This window comes from Pteronotus mesoamericanus, unplaced genomic scaffold (assembly GCF_021234165.1).
Source record: "Pteronotus mesoamericanus isolate MK-2021 breed Mesoamerican mustached bat unplaced genomic scaffold, CSHL_Meso_final contig_50, whole genome shotgun sequence".
Taxonomy (NCBI): domain Eukaryota; kingdom Metazoa; phylum Chordata; class Mammalia; order Chiroptera; family Mormoopidae; genus Pteronotus; species Pteronotus mesoamericanus.
In genome coordinates, this window is record NW_026555186.1 from 43,992,243 (window position 1) to 44,011,798 (window position 19,556).

A 19,556-nucleotide genomic window follows, 5' to 3' on the forward strand; every position below is an offset into this window, starting at 1 on the left:
GGAAAACAAACAACCAAAAGACTAGCGATATTTCTAATTGTTCTAAACTTAGAGAGAAAAGATACAAGAATGAATAAGTCACAACAGGTGTTTATGAAGGCTGAAAGATTACAGATACCTGCTGCTACTCTAGAAGGGTAGCGAACACTGCTTCCCCTGTGTCCTACCCATAAAAGGAAAATGTGCCTTTAGAGCCCCAGAGAGCCTCAGATACTAGCTGCAGCACAACAAAGAAACAAAGAAAATAGAATTAAAGGTTCTCACGGGAAACACAACTTTGTGATTAAAGCATTCAATTTTCATAAATGCAAACAATATTTTAAAGTTTGTGTTTCTTGTGCAAAACCTACAGTGTTTTAATTTTTATAAATTTCTTTCCAAACATCTATCCTGAAAATATATTCCTGAGGTAAGGTCCATTTCATAAAATTTATTTCTATTCAGTTTTCACTTACTTATTTCCTTCAAGAGTACAAAGGAAGTAAAACTATTTCTGATTTTGTATGTATAAAACTACTGATATGCACAGTGCACCAAGAGCTGAATTAGAAACTGCAGTTCTGATCCCAGACAAGAGAAAGCAAAAGGAGTTCACCACCACCAAACCAATATTACAAGAAATGTTAAAGGGACTTCTTTAAGAAAAAGAAGAGAAATAAAGGAACACAGAATGCATAAAATGGCAATAACTACACACATAACAATAAACACTCTAAAGGATTAAACACTTCAATAAAAAGACATAGGTTAGCTGAATGGAAAAGAAAACAGGACCAATTAATATGCTGTGTACAAGAGATCCACATCAAATTAAAAGATACACAGACTGAAATTCAAAGGATGAAAATAAAAAAATAGCTGAGGTAAGAATACCTATATCAGACAAAATAGACTTCAAAACAAAAGCTACAGTAAGAGAGAAAGAAGGATATTGTATAATGATAAAGGGATCAATACAACAAGAGGATGTAACCCTTGTAAACATTTATGTACCTAACATAGGAGCAAATACGGATGGGGATATATTGGGGCAGGGCAACAGTAATAGTCATAGTAGGGGAATTTAATATTCCATTAACATCAATGGATAGATCTTCCAACCAGAAAATCAATAAAGAAACAATGGTCTTAAATGACACATTAGACCAGATGGATTTAATTGATATTGTTAGAGCATTTCACCCAAAGCAGCAGAATATACATCCTTTTGGAGTACACATGGAACATTTTCCAAGACAGAACACATTAGGCCACAAAACAAGTCTTAAAGACTTTAAGAAGACTGAAATCATATCAAACATCTTCTCTGCCCCCAGTGGTATGAAACTAAAGATCATTTACAAGAAGAAAACTGAAAAACATGCTACTGAACAAAAAAAATCAAGGAAGAAATCAAATGATACCTTAAGAAAAATGAAAATGAATATACAATGACCCAAAGTCTATGGAACACAACAAAAGCAGCCATAAGAGTGAAATTCATAGCAATACAGGCCTACCTCAAGAAACAAGAAAAATCTCAAATAAACAATCTAACCTTACACCTGAAGGAACTAGAAAAAGAACAAACAAATCCCAAAGTGAGTTGAAAGAAGGAAATAATAAATATCAGAGTGAAAATGAAGAGTCTAAAAAAATACAAGATCAATGAAACCACAGCTTAGTTCTTTGAAAAGATGTACAAGATTGATAAAACTTTAACCAGACTCATCAAGAAAAAACAGAGAGCACCCAAATAAATAAAATCAGGAATGAAAGAGAAGTGACTACTGATACCACAGAAATAACAAAGGATTATAAGAAAATACTACAAACAATTGCATGCCAACAAATTAGACAATCTGGAAAAAATGGGTAAATTCCTGGAGACATTCGATATTCCAAAACTGAACCGAGAAGCAGTCTAAACAGACAGAGTACTACCAACAAAATCAAATCAGTAATCAGAAAAGTTACAATGAATAGGAGTCCTGTACCAGAAGGCTTCACAGGTGAATTTTACCAAACATTCAAAGAAGAATTAACACAAAATCCTTCTCAAACTATTCTAAAAAATTAAAGAGGAAAGAAGGCTCCCAAGCTCATTTTACAAGGCCAGGATTACTCTGATTCCAAAACTAGACAAAGACATTACAAAAAAAATTATAGGCCTATGTCCCTGATGAACCTAAAAGCAAAAATCCTTAAAAAAATATTAGCAAATTGAATTCAGCAATACATTAAAAAGACCATACACCATCAAAAGTGGGATTTATTCCTGGGACACAAGGATGGTTCGATATCCTCAAATCAATTAACATGATATATATACCACATAAACAAAATGATGGATGAAAATCATATGATTATATTAATAGGTACAGAACAGCATTTAATAAGATCCAGCCCCCATTTATGATAAAAACTCTCAGCAAAGTGGGAATAGAGGAAACATACCTCAATATAATAAAGAACATATATGATAATCCCACAGTTAACATCATACTCAATGGGGAACACCCAAAAGTGTTCTTCTTAAGACCAGGAACAAGACAAGGTTGTCCTCTTCCCCCACTTTTATTCATACTACTGGAAGTCCTAGTCACAGCAATCAGACAGGAAAAAGGGTAACACTCATCCAAATTGAAAGGAAAAGCAGAAATGTCATTATTTGCAAATGACATGATATTATACATAGAGGACCATAAAGATTCCACCAAAAATCTACTAGAACTGATAAATGAATTCAGTAAAGTTGCAGGATACAAAATTAATATTCAGAAATTAGTTGCATTTTTATATACCAATAATGAACTATCAGATAAGTTAAGAAAACAATCCCATTTAAAATTCATAAAACTACTTAGAAATAAATTTAACTACGGAAGCAAAAAATCTGAAAAAACTGTAAGACGTTGAAGAAAATACAAATAAGTGGAATCATATACCATATTCATGGACAGAAAGAATTAACATCATTAAAATGTCCATACAACCCAAAGCAATCTATAGATTCAATGTAATCCCTATCAAAATACCAATAGCATTTTTCATAGAACTAGAGCAAATAATTCTAAAATTCATACGGGACCACAAAAGATCTCTAACAATCACAGCAATCTTGAGGAAAAAACAAAAAACAAAAAACAAAGTTAGAGGTATGATGCTACCTGATATTAAACTATACTACAAGGCTATCTACAATGATCAAATCAGCATGGTACTAGCATGAAAACAGACACATAGATCTATGGAACAGAAAGAGAGTCCAGAAATAAACCCATGCTTATATGGTCAATATATACAAAGCTATACAATGGGGTAGAGAGTCTATTCAATAAATGGTCTGGGGAAAATTGGAAAGATACATGGAAAAAAATAAAACTAGGCCCTGGCCTGGTAGCTCAGTTGGTTAGGGCACTGTCCCAATGTGCCAAGGTTGCAGGTCTGATCCCTGGTCAAGGCACATATAAGGAGCAACCAATGAATGCATAAATAATGGAACAACAAATCAATATTTCTCTTTCTCTCTCTATAGATAGCTAATCAATAGGTAACAAAATTTTTAAAATAAATCAATAAGTTATTTATAAATAAATAAACAAATAAAGAAATTAAAAACTCAAAACCACTGTTAGCACTATCTGATGGAGAGGACAAAACATTTGGTGATACTTCATATTGTAGTATTTTACCCACTATACCCACTTTCTCACACTATGAGAAAGTTTCTCACACAGAAAACTAAACTCAAAATGGATTAAAAACTTAAATGCAAGACCCAAAAGCATAGATTTCCTAAGAGAAAACACAGGCAGTAAACTCTCTGACACTGCTCTTAGTAACATTTTTTCTGATATATTTCTTCAGGCACAGGAAACAAATAAAAATAAACCAATAGGACTATATTAAGCTAAAAAGTTTTTGCACAGCAAAGGGAACCATCAACAAAATGAAAAGACATCCTACCGAATGGGAGAACATATTTACCGATCATACATCTGATGAAATCGTGTTAATATCCAAAATTTGTAAAGAATTCATACAACTCAACACCAGAAAACCCCTCAAACAATCCACTTTAAAAACGGGCAGAGGACTTCTCCAAAGAAGGTATACAGATCACCAACAGATGCATGAAAAGATGCTTGATGTTACAAATCATCAGAGAAAGGCAAATTAAAACACCAATTAGATATCACTTTACACCTCTCCGAATGTCTATCATCAATAAACAAACAAACAAACAAACAAACAAACAAACTATAAATGTTGGCAGGGATGTGGAGAAAAGGGAACCCTAGTGCACTGTTGGTGAGACTGCAAACTGATGCAGCTACTGTGGAAAACAGTGTGGAGGTTTCTCAAAAAAGTTAAAAATAGAACCTTATGACTCTGCAGTTTCACCTAGGAATATATCCAAACAAATACAAAACACTAATTCAAAAAGATATATATGTACTCCTATGTTCACTGCAGTGTTATTTAAAATAGCCAAGATACAAAGCAGCCCAAGTGCTCATCAATAGACAAGTGGATAATAAAGTTGTGGTACATATATATGATGAAATATTACTTAGCCATAAAAAAGAATGAAATCTTACCATTTGAAACAACATGGATGTACCTAGATGGTATTATGCTTAGTTAAGTAAGTCAGAGAAAATGACAAATACCATATGATTCTTATATGTGAAATCTAAAAAACAAAATAAATGAACAAACAAAACAGAAACAGATTCCTAAATATAGAGAACCAACTGAGGGCTGCCAGAGAGGAGGGAGGTGAGGGGAACAGGGTGAAAAGGAAGGGAAGGGGAAAGTCACGGAACAACAACAAAAAAATACAAATTGTTAATTACAAATAGTTGTGAGATGTAAAGTACAGCATAGGGAATATAGTAATAATGTTGTAATGTTGTAATAATTATTTATGGTGCCAGGTGGGTACTAGAAAGAATGATCAGGGAGATCACTTCATAAATTATACAATTGTCTAACCACTATGCTGTTTACCTGAAACAAACATAACATAATATTAAATGTCAACTGCAATTGAAAAAAATATAGCAGTTTTGATTTCTAAGAGAATTGGCCAATCTGATGTAAATAAAAGGGCCTGTCAGGTCTCTTATATCAACTGCTCTATGATTGTAATAAATACAGAACTAAAAAGATTCACTTTTAAGAATAGTATGCTTGAGCTCTTGATAAAGCCATTAAACCCATGTCTTTGAATAGAGAAGGAACTATGTTGGCAAGGAAAGGGCAATGGTTTACATTTAGACAACATAATTGCTGTATTTGGATAATCCCTATCACAAAGCATTTGCTTGATTATCTTTCGGATAGTTATTTAATTCTGTTAAAATGCTGATTCACACACACCAGTTTCACTGGTTTTCACTGTTAGGGACATTCAATATTCATCTTTATCTTTGTATATACTTTTACAGTTCTCAAATATGCATTCATTTGTTTTTCCATCAGAAAAATAACAAATTCTGCTTTAGAAAATAATTAGAACTTAAGTTTTCATTATGACTTTGCTCTTTGACTTAGCCACTTAAATGTTTTTTTCAATTATACTTTTTTATAGACTTAGAAATTGTGAAATACTATACGACTATTCAAAATTAAATCTCACTCATCATTCTCTTATTCGAGTTCTTTGAGGAAGGAACAGAACACTATCTTCCTTAAGAAACAAAAAACAAAACAAACACCAAACATCCCTGGTACAAGGTTTTTCTTTATAGTCAAATACAAAACTCTCAAACAGCTGTGGAAATACGTCAGCATCATCTTTATTGTTTCGTGGAAATGAAACACTCTTAAGTACACATAATCCCATAATCTGACCTTTCTAGACCTGACCCATCCCTAGGGAGTTCACAACACTCTACTCCAAAATGTCAACTGTTGGAAAGGAAAGTGGCCTCTTCTCCCAAACCACTGATAACACCAGCTCTTCTGCCTGTACCTGCCCTCTACTTGAGAGAAAGATCACATATGGGGAGAAAATTTTGTTTCTCCACTGATAGATGACATAGCAACTCTATCAAGTAGTTAACTAGCAAAATATTTAGCTGGTGTCTAGCTCTAGATAACTTCTCAACACCTGCCACCTTTATTTTTCTTGTCAACCTGTTTTTTAAACCTTGAATATTCAGCTTTCTTTTGGATTCTTCACATATTTAAACTTGCTTCTCAAAAAATTTCTTTCATGTAATTAGAACATTAGTAAAATTAGAGATGTATGGTAAATATAGAAATATGGATATATCTATAGTTAAAATATATATCATAAATATATCACCATCTGTGACATTTTGTATATAGCATTTCATATTTTCTTTGTGGGTTTATATGTATTTGTGTACTTATTTATTTATAATTAGTATATAGTATAATTAGTATATTCTACCTCCTTGGTTACATTTATTTCCTAAGTATTTTATTCTTTTTGACACAATTATAAGTAGGATTTTTTTAAAAATTATCTTTCTGATAGTTCATTATTAGTGTGTAAAAATACATCAGATTTTGTACACTGACTTTGTATCCTTACTAAATTCATTTATTAGTTCTAACAGTTTTTAATGGCATCTTTAGGGTTTTCTATATATATCATGTCATCTTCAAATAATGACAGTTTTAGTTCCTTCTTTCCACTTTAGATGCCTTTTACTTCTTTTTCTTGTCTAACTGCTCTGGATAGGACTTCCAAAACTATGTTGAATAAAAGTGGTGAGAATGGGCATCCTTGCCTTATTACTGATCTTAGAGAAAAGGCTTTCAGCTTTTCACTGTTAAGTGTAGTGTTAGGTACGCTTTGTCATATATTGAATATATGGTCTTTACTTTGTTGAGGAATGTTCCTTCTATGCCTTGTTGAGAGTTCTTAAAATAAATCAAAGTTGAATTTTGTCAAATGCCTTTTTTGCATCTATTGAGATGATCAAATGATTTTTATCCTTCATTTTGTTAATGTAGTTTATCACACTACTTTGCAGATGTTAAAACCCATTTTTTATCCCTGGAATAAATCCCACTTGATCATGATGTATGATCCTTTTACTATACTGTTGAATTTGGTTTGCTAATATTTTGTTGAAGACTTTTCCATCTATGTTCATCAGGGACACTGGCCTGTAATTTTCTCCTCCTGTGGCATGCTTACCTAGTTTTAGTAGGGTAATGCTGGCCTCATAAAATGAGTTTGAAAGGGTTCCTGTTTTGTATTTTTTGGAAGAGTATGAGAAGGACTGGTATTAATACATCTTTGGATGTCTGGCAGAATTCACCAGTGAAGCCACCTGTCTGTGGACTTTTATTCATTGGGAGGTTTTTGATTATTGATTCAATCTTGGTAGGTTGTATATTTCCAGGAATTTATCCATTTCTCCTAGCTTGTCCAATATGTTAGCATACAATTGTTCACAGTAGTCTCTTATGATCCTTTGCGTTTCTGTGTATCAGTTGTAACATGTCTTTTATTTCTGGTTTAATTTGTATCTTCTCTTTTGTTCTTGGTGAGTCTAGCTAATGGTTTGTCAATTTTATTTATTATTTCAAATCACCAGCTTTTGGTTTCAATGATATTTTCTATCGCCTTTTTAGTATCTGTTTCATTGATTTCTGCTCTAAGCTTTGTTATTTCCCCCACTAATTTGGGGCTTTGTTTTTTAGTTCCTTCAGCTGTAAAGTTAGGCTGTTTATTAGGGACTTTTTTTTTTTTTTTTTTTTTTGCTGTTTCTTCAGGTAGGCATTTATTGCTATTAACTTCCCTCTTAGAATTGCTTCATCCTATAAATTTTGGTACACTGTATTTACATTTTCCTTAATCTCGAGGTAATTGTTTATTTCTCTTTTGATTTCTTCTTTGACCAATTGGTTGTTTAGTAGCATATTGTTTAACTTCCACATATTAGTGAATTTTCCATTTTTCTTCATATTATTAATTTCTAGTTTCATACCACTGTCGTTGGAAGGATGCTAAGCATGATTTCAATCTTCTTAAATTTATTAAAGACTTGTTTTGTGGCCTAATATGTGATCTGCTTTGGAAAATGTTCCATATGCACTTGAAAAGAATGTGTATTCTGTTACTCTGAGATGGAATGTTCTATAAATACCTGTTAAGTACACCTGGTCTAATGTGTCCTTTAAAGCTGATTTTTTTCATTAATTTTCTGTCTGGATAATCTATCCATTGATGTAAGTGGGGTATTAAAGTCTCCTTACTATTATTGTATTGTTGTCTATTTCTCCTTTATGTATATTAATATTTTCTTTACATATTTAGGTGCTCCTAAGTTGGGTAAATATTTATAAATGTTTACAAATCTTTATGTTGGATTGACATATCTGTCATTAACATCATGCCCTTCTTTCTCTCTTACTACGGTCTTTGTCTTAAAGTCTGTATTTTTCTAATATAGATACTCCAGTTTTTATAGGAGTGTTGTTTTTTTTTTTTGATTTTCACTTGTATGGAATATCCATCCATCCACTTTAAGTCTCGGTGTGTTCTTACATCTGAGTAAGTCTCTTGTAGCCAGCATGTATCTGGGTCTTGTTTTTTAATCCATTTACCCACTCTATGTCTTTTGAGTAAAGAGGACATTAAGGAAAAGTAAATTAAGAAAAGAAACTGAAGAAGATATAAATAAGAAGATATGTTTTGCTCATAGGTTGGAAGAATTAATATTGTCCAAAGGCACAAAATTATATATTTTATATATATAAATAAAATCTTTCCCATCAACTTACAAACATTCTGATTTATTGATTTATTTATTAATATCCTCACCCGAGGACATGCTTATTGATTTTTGAGAGAGGGGAAAAGAGGGAGAAACGCAGGGAAAGAAACATTGATGTGAGAGAGAAACATTGATTGGTTGCCTTTCATATGTGCACCGACTCAGGACCCAACACGCAACCTAGGCATGTGCCCTGGGGGGGAATCCAACCGGTGACCTTTCATTTTGCTGGATGATGCCCAATCAACAGCCATACCCTGCTAGGGCTACTTCCCTGATTTTAAAAGAAACTTACCTTTACTCTACCCTTCAACTATTAGGCTGCCAGTGATTTTTTAAACAGTTTACTTTTGAACTGACCACCTTACTGAAGAAAATTTTGTAAGTTTTTATAGTTTTTAACTTGGTGTACTTGGATTATCTGCAGATTCTAGCAACTTTGCTCCCACTTATCTGTTACCCATGACTTTTATTTTCCTTTCCTTTCTATGACATTACTAAGCATTCTCAGAACAATGTTATACTAAAGAGATGATAGCAGGCATGTGTATTTTATTGCTAACGTTAATAAGGGTATTTCTATTATCTCATCACTGTGGTAATTGGCTATTGGTTTGACAAAGATATTTTTCATCACATTAAGGAAGGATTCTTCTTTCTATTACCTACTTACCTGAAGTTTTAACACAGATTTAAAACTGAATTTTTATCAAATGTCTTTTTGGCATTTATTAAAATATTTTCTGGTTTTTCTCAATCCATGAAGATGACAAATTATAGTTAAAGTTAATAATAATGAGAACAAACTTTAATTTATGTAATGTTTGTTTTTACAAAACAAATACAGCTTTATAGTTATGAAGCTTGATGGCAAAATGAACACCTGTGAACTCACTGTAAACCTTCAGAAATAGAACATTAGCAATAATATATCTACCCATCTGTTCCTCTCCTATTCCTTCTGCCTGCCTTTCTCTACCAAACAACTTTTGCCAATTATCATTTTTTTTAATAATTTTATCACACGTGTATATACCTACACAACATATATGTTTGATTTCTGCCTGTTATTAAATTTTATAAAAAGGTAGTCTTCTGCCCCCGCATAGAGTTTTCACTACCATGTCGTACAGAGCTCTGAACCACTGTCTTTCATGACTGTGTACTTTTCCATGGCATCAATATGCCAGAGTTTATCCCTACTAGCCTGATATTGTTCTTAATTAGTGTGAACAAAATCTGGCAAAAGGAGCTTCAAATTCCCTAAGTATCAGTAAATAAAAGTACCAGCACTCAAAAGTGTTCACAAGTAAACCAGTATTCTTGACAGTTGAGGGAAAAAACCTTAAATAAGCTTTATACCAGAACTCCATCTGCAAATATCTTTTTTCTTCTCACTAGTGGACTTCCAAGTATGCTTAAATCCTATTAAATGTCCTTTGGAGTTGCTTTTTGAAACCCTTTTGTTCCAAATCCCCATGCCTTCTGGACAGCTCTATCTTGATAGAATGAGGTGCAGCACACGCGTATTATCTGAACACCTGTACAGCATTTCCCAAACCAAACACACCCCATGTCTCCTGCCTCAATCTGTTCTTTCATCTACTTGAATAATCTTGAATAGATCTTGAATAATAGCCTCATCATCCAATCAAATGCTTGTTGTCAAATATATGGAGCCATTGCTGACTCCTCCCTTTCCTTCCTTCCCACATATAAATAATAACTAAGTCAAGGTAGCTACTGGATAAGCATGTTAAATTGCAAATCCAACCACATGACTCCCTGGCTAAAAAAATATTTTTTGAGTAAATGATAATCTCCTGCAGTGTTTTTTAAACTATAGCTTCTGACTCATTGGAAGGTCATGACATTAATTTAGTAAACTGTGACCAGGATTCTTTTAAAATAAAATAGAATAGAAAATATTAGAGTACATTGATGAAGGATAAATTTTGTGCTGTGAAACTCTTGTTTCAGCTATGTGAATGTGCATGTGTAAAAGGTCACTATGTAAAATGTTTTTTCTTATCATGAATAGTTTCTTAATGTGTTTCAAGGCATCTACTGCAAGTAGTTTTCTCCTTTTGCGGAATTCAGAGGTCCCTTTCAGAAAAATGATGAAAGTTATAAACCTTCTCCTGAGAAGAGGATGTACATATACTTATACGTATGATTTTCTCACCATATTCTTTATAATGGTGAACCTAGCTATCATAAGAAAACCTAGGGGAAAATTTTTGAAGTCCAGATTTCCAGACCTCATCATAGACCCTCAAGGAGATTTTACAGATGAGGAGCACTGATCTCTACGGTGTAATTCAAATTCCTTAAGAAGGTGGGAACGAACATTTGCTGCACCTGTTTACCACTTTGCTCATGCTGAACTATTAACCCGAAAAGCATTTTCTCCCTTCTTTGATCTGCTAACTCCTGGTAATCCTTCAAACTTCAGTGCAAACATTACCTCTTCTCTAAGACCTTCCCTCTTCCCCGTGCTAGTCTAGGAGGTGCTCAACAAATGCTTATATGAGTGTAAGAATGAATGAAATGCTCACTGAACCTTTACTATAGGCAGGTGGGTCAGTATAATGATGAGAGCAGGCTCTGGAATCAGGTGCCCAGATTTGAGTGCAGGCTCCTTCACTCATTAGTTGTGTGAGCTACAAGGAATTTAACTCGAGGGGCATAGTTTACAAATCAGCAAAATGGGGATATTTGTTTTATAGCATTCCTGTGAGGATTAAATAAAAATAATATATTTAAAGTGCTTAGTCTAGGGTTCATAGCATATAATATTTAATAAATTTTAACTGTAATTATTGAAAGATAATTGGAATCTATATACAAAATAATAAGACAAATAATTGTGCATTTATGCTGAATACAGTATTATAAGACTAATTAGAGAGATTTAAAAATTTTTAGCTTGATAAAGGCACATTCATTAGCCTGAAAGCAAGACTGGACTTTTCAAGTTTTTAAGTTGGTGAATTTTTTCTTCTAAATTTGTGTTCAAAACAAGTTACTTTTATAAGTTTAGGTTTTTAGCTTAAAAACTAATTTGAGAACATTTTAATTCCATATTCTTGCACCTTACAGTTTAAATCACAATTCAAGAATGGTTATAAAAACAAACCTTCCCTATAAATTCTCCAGATTACTTAACATATCAGGCTAAGAAGCATGCTAGTCAAGGAGGTGAGGGAGGGTGGTCAGGAAATAAAACTTTTGAAGAGATTCTATTTAGATAAAATCTTATTGCAGAACATTGAAGCTCTCTACTTCCACTGAATTGCTGTATTTGACTGAATCTAAGATGACAGCAATTGTAAAACTATTCATGATTTTATGTACCACTGCATAATATACAATGCTGAAAAACTATGACACAATACTAAGATGCCATTAAAATAAGATGTATTCCAATTCCAAAGGCATTCAATGTTAAAAATAAAACATACCTTGAAATCAGCAATATATAGCATGTATGTTAAATATTGTTTGAAATAAGATCTTGGGCTTGGACATATTCTGTTAAATTCTTTTTCCTGCTTTAAACTTTTTTTTTTAAAGAAAGCTCTTATAAACCCATCTTGTGTGCCTAGGATAGGGCCTTACACATAGTAACAGGTCAAAAGATATTTAAATAATGCTCATTGTTCAAATTTAGGAGAGGTTTAGCTGTAAGAAATACAGGTGTTTAGAATGATAAAAAGATTATTATTTTCCAAGCTTAAATTAGTGCTACTAAAGTGACAATGTCTATGACTCCTCTTCACAAGTTTCAGTTTTATGTGGGAAACAAAAAATCAAAGCCATCAGTAGCAGATTTTATTGACAAGTAGATGGTGTCAGTAAGAAACAAGAGCTGGTATTTCAAGGTCCTATTTACCTCTGTCTATACACTGTCTACCGTGGTGCCTGGTATACAGTGAGTATTCATAAATGTTTAGTGAATGAAGATGCTAAGCTTAACTCACTGCTAACAATGCAATTTATGGTATTTGTGGCAGCTGCAGATTTCAATAATTGTACCAGTTGCTCCTTTCCAAAGTGACCACAGTTTGATGAAGGGTAGAGCAGGATGGCTTCACCTTCAACTCCTGTTCCTGATCATGTTTTGGGAAGCTGGATCTGCTGTAGCCCACGCTGGAGCCTGTGTGAGGCTGCGGTCAACACGTACTTTGAAATAGTTTCTGTAGGTACCACAAACACACAGTCTCCCTCCCACCCTCCACCATTCTGCATTCTTCCAAGGAAGGGGTGCACTGGGCCCCCTTTATATCAATGGTGCCTGCCGTGGTACTGGGACCAGGTGTGAAGATAAACACGGATGGTGAATTTAGCTCCCTGCTTTCCTTATTGAGAAACCCTGCTGCTAGTTCTTATCCAGAAAGATAAGGAAGGCAAAGGAGTGTGGCAACACAAAATAGAGAAGTTGGTCAATTTACAATAGCTTCAAGCTATGATTCAATAATTGTTTGAGATAATATGAGTTTCTAGAATGTCAGTTCATTCCCCTGGACAAACAGGAGATTTTACTTATGCATGTATAATTATACATGTTATATATTATACATAAAATTATAATACATATAAAATAATCTTTGATATATATCAAAGTAGCTATTTCAAATTTGGCAATTTACTATTATATTAATACCTTAGTAAATTAACGTGGTTAAAGAGTTATAATTCAATGTAAATATTAAAATGTTATTTACACATGGCAGCCATTGGAATATGTATTTAAAAAATTAAAACAGAACTACCATTACAAAAGGATATAATTTAAACATCCTTCTAGTATTAATTACATTCAGAGCAGGGTGTATGAAGGTAGCTGTTAGTCAGCAACCTTTGAGCAGACTGACTAAACACAACTGTTGGCAAAACCAGTGGACTAGCCAAACCAAAAGCAGCAGGGAAAGCAGTCAGAGTGCAGGCATATTATCTAAGAAGGAATGGCAGTGCTGGGGGTTTATTTTTATCCCTGCTGCTGTTTCCAGCGGAAAGTTATCTTTGCTTCCCAGGTATCAAGTAGGTTAGAGAAGGGTGGTCTGCAGGAAGCATTTGCAGTGGGCTGAAATTGCCTACTAATTTCAAATACTGTATAATTTAGTCTTTTAGACCCAATCTTCTCCCTAGCCCGCCAAAGGAAAATAAACAATTAAGAAAATTCAAGAAACTTTGCTAAGTCTGGAAGTTAAAAAAAAGAAAGAGAAGAAAAATCCAACCTCTGTTCTTTAGAGCTAATGACTCTACTGCAAGAGTTTTATAGCACTATTCGAGTTCTTAAAGTTAGTAGTTAAATGCAGATTAAATCTTTAGGTCACTGCACCTTTTAGAAAGACATACATTTAAAACTTGTTTGGTTGGCTGTTCCTTGTTTAGTCTTGGGAAAAGTGTTTGTGGCTCAGTATTTTATAGGAACACTATATGGTACTTATAGAAATTATTTTCTATTTTCAGTCCTTTTCTTAAGAATAATTTTTAAATTATGTATGCAAAACTACTGTTTTATAAAGCCTCTGGGATTGCTGAGTCTGAAGTAAACAATTAAATTAGAAAGAATTTTGGAACAACATTCTCACAACAAATAGCGAGTTAATACTGGGGTCTGGAATTCCATTTACTGTGACAAAGTTAACACTATTTCTTATTGCCCTGGAGCAATCAACCCTACACTGGAGTCCCTGAGGCTACAGGCAAATCCATTCTGCAGATGTGGTCCTTATTTTCTGTAAAAAACTTTGCCATTTCAGATTTTATCTGAATTATAAACACACCACAGATCTACCTGTGTGTGTGTGTGTGTGTGTGTGTGTGTGTGTGTGTGTAAATGGATTTTAATAGGCCTTTTGGAATTTTACATACCTACTGCTAGGATATAATATTTTGCATCCACTGAAGTCTTTGTTTAAAATGCTGATTCTCATCAATAAGAAATATACACATAAGCATTGTTGCTGACAGTCCCCTATTTCTATAGAAGTTCCCAGTTGAGGGTTCTGGATTAACTCCACGTTATTACTTCCTTTCTGAGTATTAGTGTGCATATGTTTGTTTGTCAGACTAAGTGCACTGAGGGTCAGGCCCATGTCTCACCCATTCCAGTATATTTGCACACTAAACACTTAGCAAAGTACACAGTACTGGTAAGGCGCTAAAATAATGTGCAATAAATAAGGAATGAGCAGAAAAATAAAACTATTAGCACATCCATTGGTTATAATTTATTATGAAAAATAATTATGTTATTCTGCATCACTTACAACAGCCATTACTCTAAAATAGCGAGTTAACTTGTGTCCAGCACCTCTCCTTCTAAAGCTGTGCAGCAATAGAGGGGAGCCCTTGGTCCTAGCGGTATGGAGACCTAGAGGGTAGTTACAACTCTGCCTCTATCATCTGTGTCTTTAGACAATAAACTTTCAACAAAGATAAAAATATAGGGTTTAGATTTTAAACTGCCTTGGGACACAGTCTTTGGGAAATTTTTCACCTGCCACATTTTCAGTATATTTCAGTTAAAATATAAGAGCCAATTATTCTGATCTGTATAAAGTTTACCTGACAATAAAGATACACCTTTTGGAAACCGGGTGCATTATACCAACACACACTTCTGAATGTTGTAACTTGAACACCTCCATACTGTAGCCTGTATGAATCTTACCAGATACCTCTTCTGTTCACTTAAAATGTTCTTTAGAAATGTATAATCCTAGCCAAATCTTTAGTCAATGACCATTATAGGTATGGATAATTAGTTGATCCATACTCTTCAGAGAAATCAATAAGGCATTTATGGCTGATTTATTTAGCTCCTGATATTCACAAGTTTAGGAATCACAATCAGCTGCTCCTAAAGAGACTTCCTCCTCTTTCTGAATCCATAAAATGCCTTCAATGATATTTCAATTTCCTGAGCACCCTCTTCCTCTAAAAGAAAGGGGAAGAGGAACTGTGAAAGACACAATTTACATTTTTTATGCTGTAAAAACTCCTGCCTAACTGCAATGATAAAAATCCAGGTAACCAATGATTCTCAGAATTTTTACTCTTTAACAGCATATTGCTATACTTTGTTTAATTTTACAGTCTGTATTTATTTAGAAGAAAATTTCAACCTAAGAGAACATGTTCAGGCACAAAAGTAAATATGCTTAAAAGTTAACCTGCCAAGACCCAAATTCTGACCTTCTAAAGACATTACTGAGGGGGAAAAAATTCTATAATAAGTAACAAGGAACAGCACAACCATGCAGTGCTCAGCGTCAGCGAAATGGGATATATATTTAACACTAAATGTTCACTTATAAAATGATATTTTAACAATACTTCAGTTATGCTTCAAATATGCCTACATACAACATTATCATGACAGTTGTGTATTTTCAATCACATTTGATGTAAAAACTGTAAATTTATCAGATTTGCTAAATCCTTTCTAGGAATACTTTCGAAGTTTCTGAAACACTAGTAAAAGACGACTAAAATTTCTCATTAAGAAGAAGTGTATTTTGTGGGAAATCTAAATTTCAGATTTTAAACCTTTCATTTTAAAGTCTTAAACATTTCCACATAGGAAAACTGTAAGTATACTTAAGAGTTTCTAAAGCAGTCAGCACAGGCAATGTTAAATTATCATGCCTATCTAGAAAAACAGAGGAGCGCTGTACAGAAGACCCTTACATTTGTGGCACTGTGTATTCCCAGTGGGTTGTGCCAACCCACTCTTTCCCCTGTAATGACTCTTTGTTTTTACTAAGTCCCAAAGGGCCGGTGAAAGCTAGGCAAAGGGAGAGGGGGAGGGGTGGATGGAATGCAGCTGCAGGCTCTGAAACAATGCTGAGTCCATATATTTTGTTCCCAGTTAGAATAATAAAAAGGGGACAGTGGTAGGGGTGGAGGGGTCAATGAGACAACCCAGAATAAACGAGGTAGGGCCATATACCCCACAGTTGTCAAGCTGCAGCTTCCTCCCCACACGCCTCTCCACCTTCTACTCTACCAATTCAATAACCATTCATTTGGGTTAAAAGGCTTATCTGTTAAAGTTCAAATACCCATTAAGATTTAAACCTGTACGCCATTTATATCCAAGTTACTTTTATCAGTGAACTATACTCAGAAGAGGATGGAGCAAGAAGGGAGAATGAAACTTGCAACGGTAAACTGGGGAAGCTGGGACAACATGAGACAGAAAGTTTGGGGGAAGTAGGTACGAGAATTCAGAAACGGGTGTCCAAGGTTTCAAATATAAACTGCCTGCTTTGAAATGGTGCCTGGGGCAACTGGTATGCCAGAGAAAACCATATTCCTTTTTTTTTTTTAAAGATTTTATTTCTTTATTTTTAGAGAGAAGAGAAGGGAGGGAGAAAGAGAGGGAGAGAAACATCAATGTATGGTTGCCTCTTTGCACGCCCACAGCTGGGAACCTGGCCCACAACCAGGCATGTGCCCTGTGACTGGGAATTGAACCAGCAACCCTCTGGTTTGCAGGTGGGCACTCAGTCCACTGAGCCACATCAGCCAGGGCTCATATTCCTTAAGACTAATAAAAGCTGCTTGTGTCTGCAGGAATCAAGAGTTTGGAAGCCTGTATATGTTGGTTCCTCATTACAATTTAACCTGGTGGCCCCTAAGAAAATGTCCTTCACTTGCATCGTGCTGGCCTCCACGTCCCAATGGGGAGAGAGAGTTAAGGCACGAAGCGGACCCCAGAGTGACAGCTGCTAGTGAGGGGAACGCAGTCCAATCCTTACTCTTCCCTCCTAGGTTCTTGCCCTCTTCTCCCTGATAACTGGGCATGAGAAAAGGGCCACACACTAAACCTGATAAGCACAGAGGAGGCCTGCATGGTGGGCCTTACAAACTCTGAGACCTAAAGTCACCACACAGGATGGAGTGAAATAAAAACTTTCTAGCTAAAAGTGAGTCCTGGCAGGCAGTCCTGTCTTATGCCAGTGTCTTTCTTGACAAAGGTCGATCTTTACCTTAATTGAGCCTGTCTATTGTCTTTTTGCATCTACTGATAATTACCATATTCCAGACCCCTCAGGGCACAATCTCCCACCAGAGTAGAAGACCACCAAGCCTCCCATTGTTATTGTTATCCTGTTCATTGTTAACTGGTAACTGTCCCATACTCACCTATGTTAAAGAAATGTCGGTTCATTTTATTTTTTACCTAGTCGAAGAGATTTCCCCTCTTTGCCTTCTCCCGCCTCCCTTACCTACTACCAATGGATTTCATATAACCCCCTTATGTCTTCCCCTTTGATTCTAATGAATAAATAAGTGTTAAAACTGCCATTCTCCAGAGCATTTTCTCAATCTGTTTGGCTCAAATAAACTCATAAAAATTCTTACAGGTTTGGACGTTTCTTATGTCGACATAACCCTTTACTGAATCCTTGGAGCCCTCCAGGGCTCATGGACTCAGGCCTGCCTCTCAAGCATTCCTTCAGATATTACTAATGCCACTAAAATTTTCCAGAAAACTCAAGAAGCCTTAAGGAAACAACCAAAACTAACACCTCCAAAGTAGAATCAGCATGCGCTAAAAAGTACCTAAAAAGCTGTAAAACAAAACTCAGGTAAACCTTGTTTCAATTAGGATCTCCTTCAGGAACACTCACTCAGTAAGTGGTGGAGGGGAAAAAAAGGCCTTCCTTCTAAAGCTATTGTGTAGAAAAGCTCTGACATCCACACACAAACATCTTCAATTTAGCATTGCACACATTTAAAAGTACTCCTAGCTGGTGCTGAATGATACAATTAATCTTTTGACTCTTGAAATATTTTCAACTTACACATTTTAGAAACATTGTATTTATTTATATTGAATTTTTGCATTTTGTGACATGATAAAAAGTCACAAGTATGTAGACTTATAGTAAGCAGAAATATAATCCCCCACCACTTGCTCTTTCTCTATAGCTCAACAATTTACTGACACGTATTCCAATTCTCCATACTACAGCCAGTATATATAGACAAATTCAGAAATGCATTATTAATTTAGGTGAAATAATGACTAAGTCTATTTAATATTAAATATTAATAATACTAATTAAATAATACTGACACCACAGTGAAGTTTTTCATGTGTTATAAACACAAAATTTATAGGTGCATTTGATTAGGAGTTTATTATGTTTTTAAATGCAAAAATAAAATAGAACTCTTTGTTTATTCTGTGAATTGGTAAAAATCAATTTCTACTTATACATTCCATTTTCTGGTATGTACAATCAAACAAATTATATAGAATAGTTGTAACTAAAAAGAACAATCACAAAATCAGAACTTGCCTTACATCAATAATCCCTTATGACTTAATTGTGGTAAACAAAACATTCTTATAATATGTTGCTGCATGTTACACTTCAATAAAATGGTTAAAAATGCAATTACCCATGATTTGGCACAAATTACTGTCAATAAGCTTATCTGTATTATTTTTTAAATAAATCAAGAAAAGAAGATAATTCAAAGTTCGTAAAGGTATCAGAAATTTATATTTAGTCAGAAAGTTCACAAAATATGAGTGACATTAAAAGGCACAGGTGAAGACAAGTTTTAAGAATTAAATATATAATAGTGTGTGAGAATAATAAATTTCCTTGTTAAATCAATGAGTACTCACCCCTTGGAGCCCTTGGAACTGAATTGAAGGTCGAAAACGGATTAAATTCTGTTAAAAGAAACACAAGAAGCAAACAGGTCAAACTTGATTACTGTGACACAGAACTAAATGTTTAAACTTTAAATGTGTGCATTTAATCAGTGCTATAC

At 34.3% G+C, this 19,556-nt stretch overlaps 1 protein-coding gene across 1 annotated transcript in view; it reads right to left on the reverse strand.

The window, feature by feature from the left end:
• Positions 1 to 19,556, reverse strand: part of ELL2 (elongation factor for RNA polymerase II 2) — a 77,188-nt gene that overhangs the window by 40,725 nt on the left and 16,907 nt on the right. The window contains exon 2 of the mRNA XM_054578618.1: positions 19,408 to 19,455. Coding sequence (XP_054434593.1) covers positions 19,408 to 19,455 — 48 coding nt within the window. The remainder of the gene's footprint in view (positions 1 to 19,407; positions 19,456 to 19,556) is intronic.